The following is a 17,790-nucleotide window of genomic DNA, read 5'->3' as shown; positions in this document are numbered from 1 at the left end:
GAGAACTTAAGACTCAGGAGAAGATAAAATTATCATCCTCAAATATGTGAATGGCTGACATATGGAATAAGGATTGGCCGTATTATATGTAACTCAGAAGAGCAGAACTTTGACCAGAGTATAAATTGAGGCATCTACGTGGTACAATTAAAGATGTGATGCACTTGGAAGACCCACGTTCAAATTCTGGTTCAGACTCTGTGTGAATCTTGGCAAGTCACTTAATGTCTCTCAACTCTAATTTCCACATCTGTAAAAATAAGCATAATAATGCCTATTTCATAGGACTGTTGAATGAATAAAATCAGATAATACACGTAAAGAGCTTTGTAAACCTGAAAGCACTATATAAATGTTTATTGTTACATTATTACCGTTATTGTGAAAACTTTGAGGGTCTTCCCCTCCCTGCCTGATTCTTTTGCGAAGGCAAAATAAGCTGTCCTTTACCTCAGTTCTTACCTAGCTTTTAACTACTGAATGGGCATTTCCTCAGACAAACTGAGACCTGGGAAAGACCTCAGCTTAAAAAGGCCAGGGTCTCCTGCATCCTTGACTATCACCAGTCATCCTGACCTGTGTTTTACCACTGGACTCTGAGGACTTTGAAAGAGAGACTCTGTACAGCTCTGCCTCTCTGAAATCCAATTCACTTTCAAGTCAAGGCACCACACTCCTGATGCCATTGGTCCTCTTTGAGAACAAAAGATGAACAACAATTATTGTTAACTTCAGAGAATCAGATTCTGGCTCAATCCAAGAAAGGGCTTCTTAAAACTTAAAAAATGGCTAACTACATAAAGGACTCCTAACACTCAAAGTGTACAAGCAGGGGCTGGATGACTACACATCAGGGATGCTGAGAGGGGATTTGTGTAACAGGTAAAGAGATGAATTAAGATTACTTTTATGTTTTATTGTTGTCCTTCTGAATTGTTAATGGGACCTCTTGGGGCAGGGACAGCTCTATGTCCAATTTCAGCAGAAAGTAGCTATGGAAGAGGTGACCTTTGCCCCTTACCCCAAGATTTTTGGGCCCCATTCATTAGAGGGGAATGATGGGGTGCTTGTGCTCAAGCCCCACCCTAAGATATTGATTAATGTGCTTATTTTGTGCTATCCATGTTATATTGGTGTAAAGTTCTGTTGATACCAGTTGCCCCATTGGACTATGTAATGGATAAGAAAGATCTTAGGGCCAAATATATTGTTAATGTATTTTTGCTTAATTTGAAGATCTTCTCATCCATTAATAGGCCCATGTGACCTACTTAAATCACATGGAAGCATAGGTCACATGTGGTGGGAGGAGCTTGCTGAACAGGTAGAACAGGAAGGATGGGGTGGGAAGTTGGTCAGAGCAGTTAAAGCGGTGGGAGAGAGAGGATGCAGGCAAGCAGAGAGCTAGGATTGTGTTTGTTTGTGGGAAGGACCCCGCAGGGGGATGACTGTGGGATGGTGTTGGTGATACACTGACATACTGAAAAATGACCAAAATGACATCCTGATGTTTGGGTCAATGTACAGTGGATCCAAATATAGCTGATCAGATCAATACAAGCTGAGAAGTTTCTACCACAGGTCAGACATAAACAGTCCATATGAACATTTGGAATAATGTCTCTAAATTTGCACATCTCATATTTCTTTTGAGGTGCCACAATTCTGTTTTGCTCACAGGGCCTTCTCTAAGTTAAGCTTTCAGCAGTAGAGTATGAGTGCTTGGCAGTTCAACTTGAGAAAGGACCTCAGTGTCTGGTACTTTATCTGGCTAAGTGATCTTCAGAGTCTTCCTAAGATAATTCAAATAGAAGTGATTCAGTTCCCTGGCCTGGTGCTGGTAGACTATCCCTGACTCCAGTCCAGTCCTCTATACAAGAAAAACTGAACAAGAGTACCCAGTAACCTAGACTATTCTCTAAGCCTAGAAATGTAAAATAGGCACTAATCTGCACTGAGAAAGGGAGTTTAGTCTTTTTTTTCTTTACTAATAACTCCCTACACAGAGGAAATCAAATCCCTATTCCAACTCTCCAAAAGTTTGCAAAGTACTTTGCACATATTATCTCATTCATTCTTCCCTAAAACTCCATGATGAATAACAAAATCATAAAACAAAGAAAGGAATGGAAGTGCTTACCTATATGAAGTCAAACTAATAAAATTAGAACTCTTCCCACAAAGGATAAAGACTGATAGAAATATCAGAAATATTAATTAGTTGATAGAAATATGAAAAATTAATTTATACAGATAGCTCTGATAATCATTCTTTCTTCTCCTAGTACTAATCTCCATTATCACCTTATATATTGGATCAATCCCTGTTGCCTGCAAATATACCCAGATATCCTCCATTCTTAAAAAAAAAAATTTATAAACTCGCTTTGGCCTTACTATCTCCTCAAGCTATCATCCTCTTTCTCCTCTTTTTTTTCAGCCAAACATTGAGAAAAAGCTTTCTACTCTCATTACCTCCATATCCTCTACTCTCATTTCTCAACACTTTGCAATCTACGTTCAGACCTTAAACTACTCAACTGAAACTTCTCTCTACCAAATTAATAACATTTCCTTAATTGCCATGTTGTATGACAACCTACCAATGATCCTACCAATGATTTTCTGCAAGTTCTAGAAATTAATCCATTTTCAATCTAGTTTATTTGTATAAATGTATCCACGTTCTCAAAATATTACAATAGAACTTGATGCTGATTCTAAGAAATAAAAACTAAAATTTTAAGTTACTAAAATCTCTTGATACTTAATATGTTATGCCACCCTAAAGCTTTCAAAGTGAGTACTGAAATTAAAATACTGTCTCTGCCCTCAAGAGACCTGAAATCTGGCTGGAGAAGTGTAGGAAAAACACACAAAAATGACCTGACAAAGGTCAATTGGTTCAATAGTTTTCAATAGGAAATTTCAGAAAATCTAGATAAAGCACTACTGATACCCGAGCAAATAAATTTTACATGAAAACTGCTCATGAGAATAAATAATAGTTTTGCCTGTATCAAATACTTTGTAAATTTTTGGTTATTATTACTATAACAACATTTTTGTCTTTACAAAATCAATATGTCCCTAAAAAATACAGAAACTGTATTTTTATATTTTGAATTATTATCAATTGAATTATTAAGGCAACACTGCAGGAAATTATATTCTTTTTTAAAGTGACTAGTATAAATAATCAATTACTAATTTATCTACTTATTAAATTTGAAATTACACCTGTAAGTTTTTAAGAGGGATACAGCTGTAAATTTTGCCAAGTAAAGCAAGACGAAGGATACCTTTGCTGTGTATTGGAAGATGTCTGCAATTATCCTCATGGATGGCTCTGGAGGAAAAATGTAAGTATTTCTGACCATGAACTCCTTTAATATGTCATTCTGGATTGTACCAGTTAGTTTTTCTTGAGGTACTCCTTGTTCTTCCCCAGTTACAATAAATGTTGCAAGAATTGGAATAACCGCTCCATTCATTGTCATAGAAACTGACATTTTTTCTAAAGGAATCCCATCAAAAAGAATTTTGGTATCTTCAACAGTGTCAATGGCAACTCCAGCCATTCCAACGTCACCACAGACTCGTGGATTATCTGAATCATATCCTCTATGGGTTGCAAGATCAAAGGCAACTGATAATCCCTGTTGACCAGCTAAGTGTATAAAGAAAAGGATATTAGAATCCGAGAAGGCTGTTTTAAAATGAAACTTTGTTTTTAATCATGATACAGGGAAATCAGCTGATTAAACTCACACAACCTTGCACTATTATGGCTTTACAGATTAGTTTAACATTTATGAATATCAAAACAACTTAAGTTTACTAAAGACATCTCATTTTCTAAGATCCTGGGCCTTTCTCTAAATGTGCTTATACTGGGCCTCACACTTCATTATGACACATAAGAATGAACTAAATACTTTTCAGTGCAACACTTTACTTATTCAATATCATTCAAAATGAGATGCTACATATAATCGAATTTTTTGGATAACTGCATCAAAACTTTTTATATTTTGACAATTTTAATGTATTTTGATGATTTTAACGTATTTTGAAAATGAATTTCAGAGTTTTCTGACTTGCTAGAGTATACTGAATATAAATTAACTCTTAGGACTCAAGATCTTCACTGCAAATTTAAATTATCATGCCAGCATCATTTCTCCCTATATAAAATGTCCCTAGACTATTCTGCTTTTTTAGTTAATGACTTTTTTGCTTCCTCCCTGTCAGCTGTCACTGCTTATAATCTACCGTAACCAAGAAAAGAATTAAAATGACCAAGGGAGACCAAATAATCAAATTTGCTAAATCAGTAATTTTAACTTTATGTACAATACTAAGTCAATAGTCTTAATACTGAGCTTTACCCTAAATGTGGGTCCATTCTCTTTAGGGTACAGACTTACTACAATATCACTAGGTTAAAAGGTATGCACAACTTAATATTTTGGGGGGCACAGCTCCAAACTAATTTCCAGAATGATCGGACTAGTTCACATCTCCACCAATAATGCAATAATGTGCCTGTTTTTCCACATCCAGTCTAGCATGTCAATTCCCATTTTTGTCATCTTAGCCAACTTAATGGTCATGAGGTGGTACCTTAGAATTGTTTTAACTTCCATTTTTCTAAGTATTAGTGATTTAGATCATTTTTTCTTATGGCTATTGATAGATTGCATTTCTTTCTCTGAAAACAGCTTTTTCATATCCTTTCACCATTTTTCAACTGGGGTATGGAGCTTATTCTTCTATATTTGACTATACATATATACATATACGTGTGTGTGTGTGTGTGTGTGCGTGTGTGTGTTTGAAATGAAATCATTAGCAGAAAAATTTGTTGAAAAAAATTTTTCCCCAGTTTCCTGCCTCTAATTTTTGGTACATTGGTTTTGTTTGTCGAAAAAAAAACTTTAATTTCATATAATCAAATTTATTTATTTTACTTCCAGTAAGTGTCTCAGTCTTGTTCGGTCATGAACTCTTTCCCTATCCATAGATCTCACAAGTAATTTCTTCCACGCTCCACTAACTTGCTAATGGCGTCATCTTTGATATCTAAATCATGTACCCATATTGTGCTTATGTTAGTATATGCTATGTAAGATGTTCATCTACACCTAATTTCTACCAGCAATCTTCCAGTTTTCCAGGTAGTTCTTGCTGAATAATGAGTTCTAGTCCCAATAGCTGGGATATTTGGGTTTATCAAATACTAGATTACTGTGTTCATTAGCTTCAGCATATTCTATAAATCAATCTGTTCCACTCATCAACATCTCCACTTTTTATCTAGATCAAGTTGTTTTGAAGATTACATCTTTCTAATATAGTCTGAGATATGATACTGCTAAGGCTGACTTCTTTCCTGTTTTTTCACTGATTTTCTTGATAGTCTTGACCTTTTCATTTCTCCAGATGAATTTTGTAATTTTTTTTCTAACTCTATAATTTTTTTTCTAACTCTAATAGATCTACAAAGTAATTCTTTGGTAGTTTAGTATGGCATTAAGTAAATTAATTTAGATAGTATTGTCTCTGTATTCTGTTTATTTTATTTTCCTATTCCACCTCATACCCTTCATTTTGATTTTCATAAAACAAGTAATTGTTTGTTTGTTTGTTTTTTACTATTTATTATAGGCAGCTAGGTGGCACAGTGGATAGAACACTAGGCCTGGAGTCAGGAAGACTCATCTTCCTGAGTTCAAATCCAGCCTCAGATACTTACTAGCTGTGTGACCCTGGGCAAGTCACTTAACCCTTTCTGCCTCAGTTCCCCATCTGTAAAATGAGCTGGAGACTCTTTACCAAGGAAACCCCAAATGGGGTCATTAATGGGACATGACTGAACAACAACAAAATTTTGTTTTTTGGTGTGTTTGTTTGTTTGCCTTTAAAGCTTGAATATAGCCATTCTATATAAAATTACTCTGACTCCGGTTATAAATACATTTCTCAAGTCCCCCAAAATCCAGGCCTTTCTCCATTTCATCTGTTTGTCTAAGTATTGGGAGGCACAAACATCTTACCCTTGATGTTGTCCTTGTAAAATTTATTGCTTTCTTCCACAGTGCTAAAACCAGCATATTGGCGGATGGTCCATGGTCTGAAGGTATACATGGTGGGATACGGCCCACGAGTAAATGGTTTCATTCCTGGTAACTCTTCAGGTAGTTCCTCGGTATCTTTGCTGGAATACAAAGGCTTTATGGAGATTCCTTCTGGGGTGCGCCATATCAAATCTTCTGGGTTCTTGCCTTTCAGTTGCTTTTTAGCCAAGGCAACCCACTCTGGATGCAGGGGAAGTTGCTGATGAAGAAGGCGTTGACATGTATGCCTCAGAAAGTTAGACTCTTTTAGTTGCTTCAGGTGGTATGGAGGTAACAAGAGAAGCCCAATTTTAGCCCTCAGCATGACTGTGGAAGTCACCCACCAGGAACAAGAGATGATCTGAGAAGCAAAAGAAAAATGCTACAAGTAAACCTCCAGGGAAGAATAGAGGTTTCATGGGAATTTGGTGAAAAGGGTAGATAACAAAAACGCACGAAAAGTTCAATTTCACATTTTGCACCCTGGTACTGATCATTTTCCCATTTCCACCCCCATCTCCCTATTAAGCATCTATGTTCCAAAACCTATCCTCAGAGCTCCTTGCAAATCTTTTCCTAATAAAATGACTAGAGGTACCACGCCTTTCCACTGCTAAGCATGATCTTTCGCATAATAAAAACACAAAGTATTAACGCCATACAGTTAAAAGAGCAATGGATCTGGTGTCAGAAGACCTAGGTTTAAATCCTAGCTATGATACTTTCTAACTGTGACCTTAGTAATTTAAAGAAAGAGATATTAAGATTTGGAGCCATTGGCCCTATGTTTTGAATCCTGGCGTGGCCAGCCTTACCAATGGGCCCTTGCCAAAGTGATTTAACCTCTGTGTATTTTTACCTCATCTATGAAATGGTTATCTTTAAGATTCCTTCCAGCTTTAAAATCCTATGATTACACACTATTTTTATTCTAAATCTACTATTGCATTTTAGTTACCTGTTCATTTACTTTCTCCTTTCTTCTCACTTGGCTGTTTTAGATTATAAACTCCAAAACAGCCGATCAATTTGACACTAGATTCTGAATAATTTTCTTTTTTATATTTATATTTTTGAGTACAGTTCACCTAAATAACTAAATATTTTATTAACCAGTACAAGAGGAGCTGTCAAAAGAAAATGCTTAAATATTTCATAGATCTTACCCTAATTTTTACGGACCCTTCCTCTATAGCAGGGATTCTTAACTTTTTCTGAGTAATAGATCCCTCTGGCAGTCTAGTAAAGTCTACAGGCCCCTCCTCAGATAATGTTTTGAATATGTAGAATAAAATACATAGTGTTACAAAGCAAAGCATTCAAATATAATTATCAAAACATTTTTTAAGAAACAAGTTCATTGACTGCAGATTAAAAGCCAAGGCTCTCTGGACAAAGATTACAATTTTTCCATTCTTTTTTGAGCCGATGTAAAAATAATAACCAGCATTTATATAATATGTTAAGGCTTACCCTGTGCTTTATAAATATTATCTCAATTTATCTTCATAACCCAGAAAAATTCATTGTCATGTGGTCAACTTGATCATGGCCCATTCTCTAACAAGGTAACTAGGCTAGTCCTAGGAGAGCAGAGATAGACAGCTTGTCACTGCACTAATACTGCATTTTAAAAGATGTTTTTATAAAACTTGACTATGCTTTATGATAACAGCCATCTTTCATTTATCAACTGGATGAAATGAGGTAAAGAGAGGTTAGAATACATCCTCCAAGGTATATTAATAATAATTAATAATATTTATATAAGACTACATGACAGAAATGCGTTAAGCACTACACAATTATTATCTCATGTGAGCGTCACAACAACCCTAGGAGGGATATTATTATTCTCCATTTTACAGTTGAGGAAACTGAGGCAGACAGAGGTTAAATAACTTGCCCAGGCTCACGCAGCTAAGTGTCTAATATTGAATCTGAATTCAGGTCTTCCTGACTCCAGGCCTAGTACTCTATCTACTGTGCCACCTAGCTGTACCTAAGAGGCTTTTCCATCTTTGTATCTTTCCCCAAGCTATAGCTCCTATTCTATAGTTTTGTAAATAAGAAAATAATGATTAAGAAGTCCAAAAATAAAATCTTCAGTGTGATAATACAATAGTTATTCCAAAAACTGCCTGAGAACAGTCCATAATATCACAAAAGATTAAAAAAATTACACATATTTTATGGGGATACATTTATTACCTTCCTAAACTTGCAGGAAAATTTGTCTATAAGTTGAAGAGTCAGTTTTCATATTAGGGTATTTCAACAATTCTTCATGTGATAAGAAATTTTTTATGTTTTATTTCAGTATTTAAGACAGGGATGGGAAGAGAAGCTTCGAAGAAACAATTAAGGAAAACATAAACCAATACAATCCAAGTTATTAATGGCTAGGAAGCAACAAGTGGTTCTAGCATAGAGCCAAGAGTTGCAAAGAGAAGCAAAAAATATAGCTAGCTGGTATTCTGAACCACAAATCAACTTATGATTATCCACATGTCAATCATTCGAAGCAAAACTCTGACCCCATGCTACTACCTTCCTTCTTCCACTCAGCAGGCTTGAGGCAAATTATCATTTTAAGGAAAGCAAAACCAATTAGGCATGTAAACACGCTGTAGAAAACTTATTTAAAAGACTAAATATAAATATTATGCTTGTTTTCTACTGTTTGGGACTGTCTATGCTACTGTTCTCTCTCTATAACCCCTTTGCCTCCCATTATCACAGAATGAGTGGTTCTAAACCAGGGAACCCATAAACTTGGTGGTGGTGGCTGTTTTAAAATTTTTGATGAATGCATTTTAATGTAACAGGTTTCCTTTATAATTCTATGCTTTTTAGTTTATGCATTAAAAACATTCTGAGATTTAAGTATACTCCCAAAGGGGGAAACATAAAAGATAAAATCTGCTAGATAATCAAAAGTTGGCTTCATCACAATAATTGGTGTGAGAAAAGCATTAGGGCAGAACATACTAGCAATTTTACCCAGATGCCCCTAAACGCCGGAAGTAATATAGTGGGAGGGGAGGGGAGGGGAGTCACCTTTAACAACCAGCACTCACAGAAACTTCTTTGTGGCAGAATGGTGACAGCTGCTGTGGTCTTGTATGTATCTATACTGAAGATACGGCATTAAGTCATTTGAGGGAGAGGGTTAGGGATTAAGGAGACTTGTATAAAACACATGTAGGTCATGGTCAAGTTCAGGATGCACAATGTCTTCTCTAGCATCCGAGGATGAACAAACATACCTGGACCTTTCGTTGTAAGGGGCAGGAGGTACGAAAAGGAAGAAGGAGAAATTCAAAGGCGGGAGGAGAAAAGGGAAGAGGAGAAAAAGGGGGAGGGGGAGGGTGCAGTGTCGAGAGGGAGGGAGAAAGGAAGGGCAAGTGAGGGGGGAAGAAAGAGGAGTCATGGGAAAAGGGGAGCCAGAGTCGAGATGGTCGTGCACTCACTTACCGGTACTTATTTATGGGCCCTTTTGGCCTTTCCCCGAGTAGAGTTACGGTGAGACACCTAACCCTTGTCCTAAACACAGCAGGACCCAGGCCAGACCTCTTAGTCCCCTACGCCCCCGGACCAAGCACAGTACAGTTACCCCCAGAAAAATGCCCTCTGCGCATGCGTAAGAAGAAAGTGGGTTGGCTGAAACTAGGCGTACAGGGGGAGGACGCCGGGAGAATCCATACAGCCACGAGGGCGTGGCCACCCAGCCAATCCAAGAACGTTCCTCTTGGACTCCCTCCCAGTGGCGAATTGCTTGGGGGACTGGTGGGGGGGGGGAGGGGAGAGGGTGACGGGGGCGGTGCAAGCCGGAAGACGCCCTTGTCTCCGCCCACTTCCTGTTATTATTTTTTAACTGTTAGCGCGGGAGTTATAACCCATCCCTAGGCGGTTGCGTATTGAATGCGCGTGCGCCACCGGAAAACCATTGCCTACGGTTTGAAGGGAGGTATCGGATTGCCCCCAGGTAAGTGATTGATCTAAGCTGTAGAACACTCAGCGTTCTGGAGCTGGGAGGAAAGGGAAAGGATAACGTTTGGGAAGCGGAGCTGGCTGGTTGGGTGGCCGCTGTCCGCGTGAGGCGCGATAGCAAAGGTCGTTCTAGGAGCTGAGAGGCTATCTGTGGAAACGAAGCCCTTTCTGTCAAGGGAGAAAGTGCCCATGGTGGGTGGTGCCTTCCCATCATGCTGCACCTATTTTGTATGTCGATATAATGACTTAGAATAGTACCTATAAAGGCTGTTCCCAACGTCTTAGTGCAGTTTTAACCTATTAAAACTTGAGCAACAGAGCTGTTAAAGTTTAAAATTGCACTAAGACTTTGGAAATATACTTTATAGTGTCGTATTTGCTTAAATATGTAGCCAGCTGGTTTGTTAAATGGGTAATGTTGAACTTGGAGTCAGGAAGACTTGACTTAGAATCCCTCAGACACTTATTAGCTGGGCAAGTCACTTTCCTTCTTCCTCAGTTTCCTCATCTGTAAAATTGGAATGCTATTGTGGTAAGGTTCAAGAGACAACATTTGAAACACTTTGCAAGATGTTAAAGTGCACTATTAGTGCTAGCAATCAAGCAGTAAGCATTTATTAAGCACCTACTATGTGCCAACAGCAAGGTGCGGGCTTGGAGGCAGAAAGACTCAAATTCCTGAGTTCAAATCTGGCCCCAGACACTTGTGTGACCCCGGTTAAGTTACTTTACCCTATTTGCCTCAGTTTCCTCATCGGTAAAATGAGCTGGAGAAGGAAATGACAAACCACTCCAGTATCTTTTCCAAGAAAACCCCAAATGGGGTCACAGAGAGTTGAACATGACTGAAAAAAAATGACTGAAACAGCACTATGTGCCAGGTACTATGCTAAGCTCTGGGGATACAAAAAAAGCAAAAGAAAGTCCCTGCCCTCCAGAAGCTTACAGTCTACTATTATATACACTTGTCCTTATCCAGTTCTCCTCCCCCTCAACTTACATTCCATGAGGTCAGAGAATGCCTTTTTGTGTGTGTAAACTCACTACCTGGCAGAGAGTTGTAGGTATTTAATAAAGCCTTGTTAATTGATTGATTAAGGGAATCTATTATATGAACTTACCTCTCTCTTCTGCACAACTATCTCTTACCCCTCCCCACCCCCATACTTCCGTATTGCTTGTTACCTATAGCAGGAGCTTAAAAAATGCATTTCGATTGATTGTTGGGCTTAAAAATCCTTCACAATCTGCTTCCATTCTAAGTTTTTATACAGATTTTGAGATACTCCCTGTCAATCACTCAATGTTCCAGCCAATGTAAATTAAAGATCAAAGTACAAAGGTTGTAAAGGTATTTTTTAATCTGGTGTTCCCATTAAAAAGAGCAGCTTGACAGTGGGCCAAGATACCTCTGATAGAGGGAGAATCTTAAAAGTTACACTTTTTCAAGATTACTATAAGCAAAGCTCAGTACTAGGTGGTAATGAGGAACACACACAAGACAGGATCCTCGGCATTCAAGAGTTTATGGTTTATTTGGTAAGATGAATCATTTATGGGAAAAGACCTTGCCATTATATAATGTAAAAAAAAAAGATCTGTTAGGTTCAAAACATGGACTGCTCAAGTGTAGGATGGGGTCAGAAGAGACTGGGATGAGTGGATTGTCTAGACAAGAGTTAGTTTTAAAAAAATCAATCCTAGGGTTTGGGTTGAACTGGGAACCTGGCATTATTCATAATCCAAATCCAGCAATTGTTAATTATGGGTTTGCTATACACAAAGGTGTGTTCCACATGCTGGGCATATATACAGGAAAAAAGAGGAAAAATAGTTCTTGCCCTTAATGGGACTTTTGTCGTTTGATTGTTTTCAGTCTTTTCTGTCTCTTCATGACCCCATTTGGGGTTTTCTTGGCAGAGATACTGGAGCCTTTGCCATTTGCTTCTCCAGCAATTGGGACCTCATTGGTCCTAATTCTTTCCTACATCTAAACCCTCCATTGGTCACTTCATGAACTCTCATGGATTCAGTTACAATTTCAATGGAGATTACCTTCAGCTAGTATACCCTAGTCCAGTGGTTCTCAAAGGCTATACCAGCACCAGGTGTGCCACGAATTGTATAGAATTTAACAATCACAATTAATTTACTGTGCCTCAACTCTTCTTAATACAAGAGTTCTGATTTTTTTTTATCATCATGCCCTGGTGAAACACATGGGCTCCTCCTTAGAATTGTTTTGAAAGCATAAAACAAAATATGTGGGATTAAAATGGAAACTAATTATATCTAAATACAATTATCAAAATATTAAATATCTTGAAAAACTATTCACAGACACCCCCCCACACCAGGTTAAGAACTCTTTAAGTGTTTAATATTGTACAAGGAGCAAAGAATTTGCAAACCTCTAGGCCTGTATCACCAGAATTGCCAAGTCTCCTAGATATCAAAAACTATAACTTCTGATCAGAATTCATTATGTTCACCTCCCCTCCCCCTGAAACCTAGCACTCTTACCTACAACTAAATAAAATCATTACCATTATAATGTCCACAAAAAATGTAATGTAAAGGTAACCCAGGAGTTTCAAAAACTGAGCTAAGAGAGCATAAGCTCTTGCCTAGTCTACTATGCGAGAAATACGTCAAGAAATACTTGGTCTTGGCAACAGATTGTACTATGCAAGGACCGACTGGTAGCCATGAAATAAAGAAAAGTAGAAAATGGCCCTTTCATCCTGTGTGACCTCTTTCTACTTGAACAATGATGGTAATACAGTAGCAGAAAAAGAAACAGTGTGTTTTTTAGATTACTTTAAAGCATTAACTGTTGGTACTCTGAATTTGAGATTTTTTTCCAGTGACCAACAAATTGACATACTGTTGAAGCTGTATCAGTATTGATATTTGCCTCCACTTTAAGACCTACACTATGCACTCAAGAAACAGCGGAAGTGGGGGCAGGGGGCCTGTCAGCATGGGAAGGAGGGGAAGGTTAATGGGAGAGGTGCCCATGAAGGGCTTTCACCAAGGTCCCTGGTGTCTGTTGCTACTGTTACATATGTTTTCTGCTTGCTTACCTCTAAACTCCCATTCTGGGTTCTGCACCACAGTCAGGAGCTGGGGGCTGGCATCAAAGCCAAGTCTCTCCAGCAGCTATTGTAAACCAGCAGAATCTCTGCTTCACAGTGATTGAGCAAACCGCTCAACCTCGCAACAGTTGGAAGTTCTCTTCCTCCCTCTTCATCCTCCTTGCCAACAGAAGAAATGAACAAGCAAATAAATTTTTGTGATGAAGTGAAGAACTGCTGTACTATAAGCTAATCCAAGGAAATAAGAATAATTCAGCAGTAACTGCCAATAGAATCTCAGGAATTCTGGAAATGATTAGATGACCTAATAAAGGAACTTGACTGCAGAGATGAATAGTGGAATGAATTACCTTGAAAAGAAGTTAGAGCAACCTTAAAGCAGTGAATGTTCTGAAGGAAACAACTAAAGATTAAATGATAACAACAACAAAATAGTGAAGTCAAAATATAGCAAATTTGAGAAATGTCTACTGTCAAAGTAGCTGACCAGAAAGAAAGTCTAAGAATCATCAGGTTTGAACCAAAAGACCTGAATACTAAATTTCAAGGAATCATAAAAGTTGAGTGTAGTCCTGTGTGTATTTATGTATGAGTGGGGGAGAGGTAAAAAGAGTGTAGGAATATGGACTTTTAACAGAATTGATGCTTTCTAAGCCTTCCTGTTGAAAAATCAGTATCTGTACAGATCCTTCAAAAAAGTAAATCCAGCATACACACATTTAAGAAATGTTAAGAAGTTTGAAGAGCTCAAAAGGGCTAAATGACAATCAAGTATTTGCATCCCTAAAGAGAGAGAAGAGTCTGTATTTCCCCTTTGGTGTCCTATTGTCTCTACGGGTTAAGGAAGGAAGAGAGAAATTTTGTCTTAGTTTTCTCCCTTGTCCAGAGCTTTGCTTTTCCTTTACCTTCTTAACCCTACTGGGTGAGTTATTTGGTGCACCAAAATCTCAGGAGAAAGCAACCACTAGGTGGTGCTTGAACTCTTTTCCTTTAAAAAAAAAAGTTTGAAGTGATTAAATTTACTTAGAGGACTTCATTGACCAACTCTGAAGCAACTCATTGAGTATTAAAGTACGCTGTATTTTAGAATGGAATAGATATTGGTTTAAAAGTGTATCTTTAAGTAGAATTTGAGAAAGCCTTATCAGATACAATTATTTTTTAACACTGAATCCTAACTTTCACCCAATGCTGGGTCAGCAGTTATTTTGTGCCAATCTTCATTTACTCATTTCCTCACAAAGGGATGGTGGTGGATGTAGCGGATAGATAACCCATAGCTCGTATAATCCAAGCTTCCTGATAACACCCACAGTAGACAGTATTGACAGCAGGGGGAAAGTTGAGAAGTACTGATCCAAAAATTGAGAAGTAGAACAAACTAGAGAAGCTGGAAGAGTGAACAGGTTAGTGGGAAAGCAACTGAGTTATCACAACTTTTATGGACCCCAACCCTTAGTAATGCTTCTTTATTCTGTCTTGGCTCTTTGCTACTTCTTTAGCCCGAATGTTTTAAGCTGTAGACAGAAGTTTTCAGTTTATGAGTTGAGAGACTTGCATTTAATTTTGTCTGCACTCTGATAGTGCCTAGCTTTGGGACCATAGGCAAGACATTTAAATTTTCCAAGATTCTTTGTTAAAAAATAGGCATAATTATGACAGGATACAGCTCCACATATAATCTTTAGTTGTTAGGTTAAAATGAAAAACATATGAAAATACTTTTGAAAAAGTAAAGTACAAATGCAGAGATTTTTAGAAGTAAAAATAGTAATAAGTTCTCATCTAATGACATTACAATTGCTTTACTATAACTTTTTTAGGATAATGGAAGAACCCAAAAGTAAAATAGGCTTGTTTACAATGTTAATTGGTACTTGGTATATTTGAACTGATTAAAGTTGCATGATATTTTTCAAATCTTCCCCTTATCTTTGTTTTTTCTCCTCTACAGATCTTAAAGCACTATTTTGTTCCATATAAGTCATGATGCCTAGAAGAGCAGGGGCAAAGCACACAACAGGAACTGAGTCAAAGCAAGAGAGCAAATCTCAACAGTGCAAAAAAACTGGAAAAAGGAAGAGTGATAATGGAGATACTGAGGAGTCAGAGAAAGAGGTATTGACAATGCCATACTTCACCATTTAGAAAAAAATTGGGATAAAAGTATGTTTTCCACTTTTTAGCATTCTCTGTGAAATAGAAGGGGATGTTTAGAGACAAAACCATTTTGTAATAAGATTAAAAAATAAAAAAAAAATGTTTAAACTGTAAGAATTAAAAAAAAAATGTCCAAAGTAAAAATACATAGTTAGTGACAGAGCCAGAACTGGAACCCAGATCTTACTTTAAAGTGTGTCCTCTTTGCATTATGTTACAGTTCTCCCACCTAACATCGATGTTTATGTAGAAAAGGAGATTGTTGCCCAGTAATAACTATCTAAACTAAACAAGCATTTATCAAATACCTACTTTGTGTCAGATATTATGTCATATATCGGATATAAAAAACCAAATGAAAGAGGCCTTGCCCTCTAGGAGCTTATGTTCCAAATGGGGAGAAAACATGAACATGTAGGTGCATGAGGATATCTACAAAATGAATTCAAGGCAGTTTTGCGATGGAGGGCACTAATAGCTGCAGGTGCAGGGGAGGGTGATGTCAACCATGAAAGGCCTTACGTAGAACTAAGTTTTAAAGGAGACTGGGAATACGAACAGTTTAAAAGAAAGTACATCCTACACATGAGACACCCAAAGGCACAAAGATGGGAGATGGGTTGTCTGGTGTGAGGAATAGCAAGTAAGTGTGACTAAGCCATTGAGTATATGGAGGAGAATAATAAAACTATAGGAAAAATGGGAAGAGGAATGGTCATGATTGTGAAAAACTTTGAATCCCGAAAAGAATAGTTTATCGGGATAATTGGTGATATTGCTATCAATAGCCTTCCCGTCTCCCCAAAACCTCTGTCTCTTAATTTTTTTAAAAGTTCTTCTGTGACAGACATAGCCAAGCAAAATAAATCCATGCAGTTGCTATGGCCAAAATGTATATCTCATTCTGTAGCTTACATCTGTAACCTCTTTGTCAAGAGATCTTTTTCAGATGCCTTTTTTTTTCTTTCTGGATAAGGTTCCCCAGACTATATTTGTGAAGTTTTTTTTTTTTAACCCAAATATCATACTTAACTACTTTGAAATTTCATTTATTAGATGGAGCACATCGTTCTAACTTACTGACATCTTTTGGGGTCCTGGCTCTGTCAATCAAACATGTTAATAATCCCTTCAGATTTAATGTTATTGGTAAATGTGATAAGTCTTTGTTGTGATAAATGTGGTAAAAATGATTAACACAGGACACTCTACAAGACACCTCCCTCCAAGTTTACATTGATCTGTTAAAGATTCTTTTGAGGGTCCAATCAATGAGTTCTACCTATCTATATCAGTTCTGTTCAGTGATAATCACTCCTAACCACTGTCATCTAGTGCAGAGAGACTTCATCAGAAGTTTTTAGTATCAATTATCTTTGTTATATCTTTCCCAATACAAAGATCATTCTCCTTGACAGAGAAAATAATAATTTCATTATTCTGCTGTCTCTCTTGTTTGTTTCATTTTCTCATCTTCCCCTAGAAATATCCTTGTTGTTTGAGTTTCCTGCTATGTTCAATCTAGCTTTAAAAAAAAAAAACAAAAAACCCCTGACCTTAGTATTCATGGCTGGCTTCAGCCCGTTCTGTGCTTTAGCCTCCTGACACTATTCTCACAAAACTATCCCACTTGTCATTATCTGCCCTTGTTTCCTTCTTCTTTATCTTTTTAAAAAATCTTAGTTGGTAAGTGAGTTTCCCAAAGAGATATCATTCTGTTTAGACAATTATACCTTTCCTTATTCATCAAATTAATTTCTGTTTATATCTTCAGAATTTTATTTTTGAAAACTTATCATCTTTTTTAGATCAAATGTATCTGTGGGATCATACCGATCTTTTTTTTAGTTTTTGCAGATCTACTCAAAATATAGGCTAGATGTCAGAATATGCCCAACTTCTTTATCATTCTCTGTTATGAGTTTTTAAGATTAAATAGTAACTTCTCATCAATATCATTTCTACTTTGGCTACAGTTTCCTTCTTCTTTGTCAGAATCAGTTCCAGAATAGTGAGTCTTTTTCACAAGAATCTATTTTCTTAAAATACAATGCTTCATCACTGTCTTTTTTCTCTTCTGCCTTTCCCTTTTGAAATCACGACTTTCATCTGACTGTAGTGACGATAACACTACCTCCCCAAATATCTTAACTAGCACTGGTTTCTAACTTCCTTTTGTTTCTTGGTATTGGCTGATCCATTCATAAACTGCCAGGGACAGGTAATGGTCAGTTCTGTAAGTCTTAAAAAGCTCCCCATCCCATCCTAAATACTTGGCTTCAGCATGTTTGGGAATGATCTCACTTTCCCTAATCTTTACTTTTCCTGTTGAATTCTCTCTCCTATGCGCTTACTAATTCTTTTTTTTTTTTAATTCTTACTAATGTATTTTCAACTTTGGACCTTCAAACCAACTTGGA

At 37.2% G+C, this 17,790-nt stretch overlaps 2 protein-coding genes across 3 annotated transcripts in view; one reads left to right on the top strand and one right to left on the bottom strand.

The window, feature by feature from the left end:
- MMUT (methylmalonyl-CoA mutase) overlaps positions 1-9,775 on the bottom strand; it is a 40,422-nt gene extending 30,647 nt beyond the window's left edge. Inside the window, exons 1-3 of the mRNA XM_036766203.1 lie at positions 9,597-9,775; positions 6,060-6,480; positions 3,303-3,670 (exon numbers count right to left, since the gene is read on the bottom strand). Coding sequence (XP_036622098.1) covers positions 3,303-3,670; positions 6,060-6,444 — 753 coding nt within the window. The 5' untranslated portion in view covers positions 6,445-6,480; positions 9,597-9,775. The remainder of the gene's footprint in view (positions 1-3,302; positions 3,671-6,059; positions 6,481-9,596) is intronic.
- Positions 9,179-17,790, top strand: part of CENPQ (centromere protein Q) — a 30,593-nt gene continuing 21,981 nt past the window's right edge. The window contains exons 1-2 of one of the 2 annotated variants that reach the window (XM_036766205.1): positions 9,179-9,242; positions 15,165-15,328. In XM_036766205.1, the coding sequence (XP_036622100.1) occupies positions 15,197-15,328 (132 nt within the window). In that variant the 5' untranslated portion in view covers positions 9,179-9,242; positions 15,165-15,196. Of the gene's footprint in view, positions 9,243-10,027; positions 10,108-15,164; positions 15,329-17,790 lie in introns of those variants that run through there. The other variant, XM_036766204.1, reaches the window with a different exon arrangement.

The sequence above is a fragment of the Trichosurus vulpecula genome, chromosome 7 (genome assembly GCF_011100635.1).
Source record: "Trichosurus vulpecula isolate mTriVul1 chromosome 7, mTriVul1.pri, whole genome shotgun sequence".
NCBI classification, from domain to species: domain Eukaryota; kingdom Metazoa; phylum Chordata; class Mammalia; order Diprotodontia; family Phalangeridae; genus Trichosurus; species Trichosurus vulpecula.
Note: the sequence above shows the minus strand (reverse complement) of the source record. Positions and strands in the feature narration are given on the sequence as shown.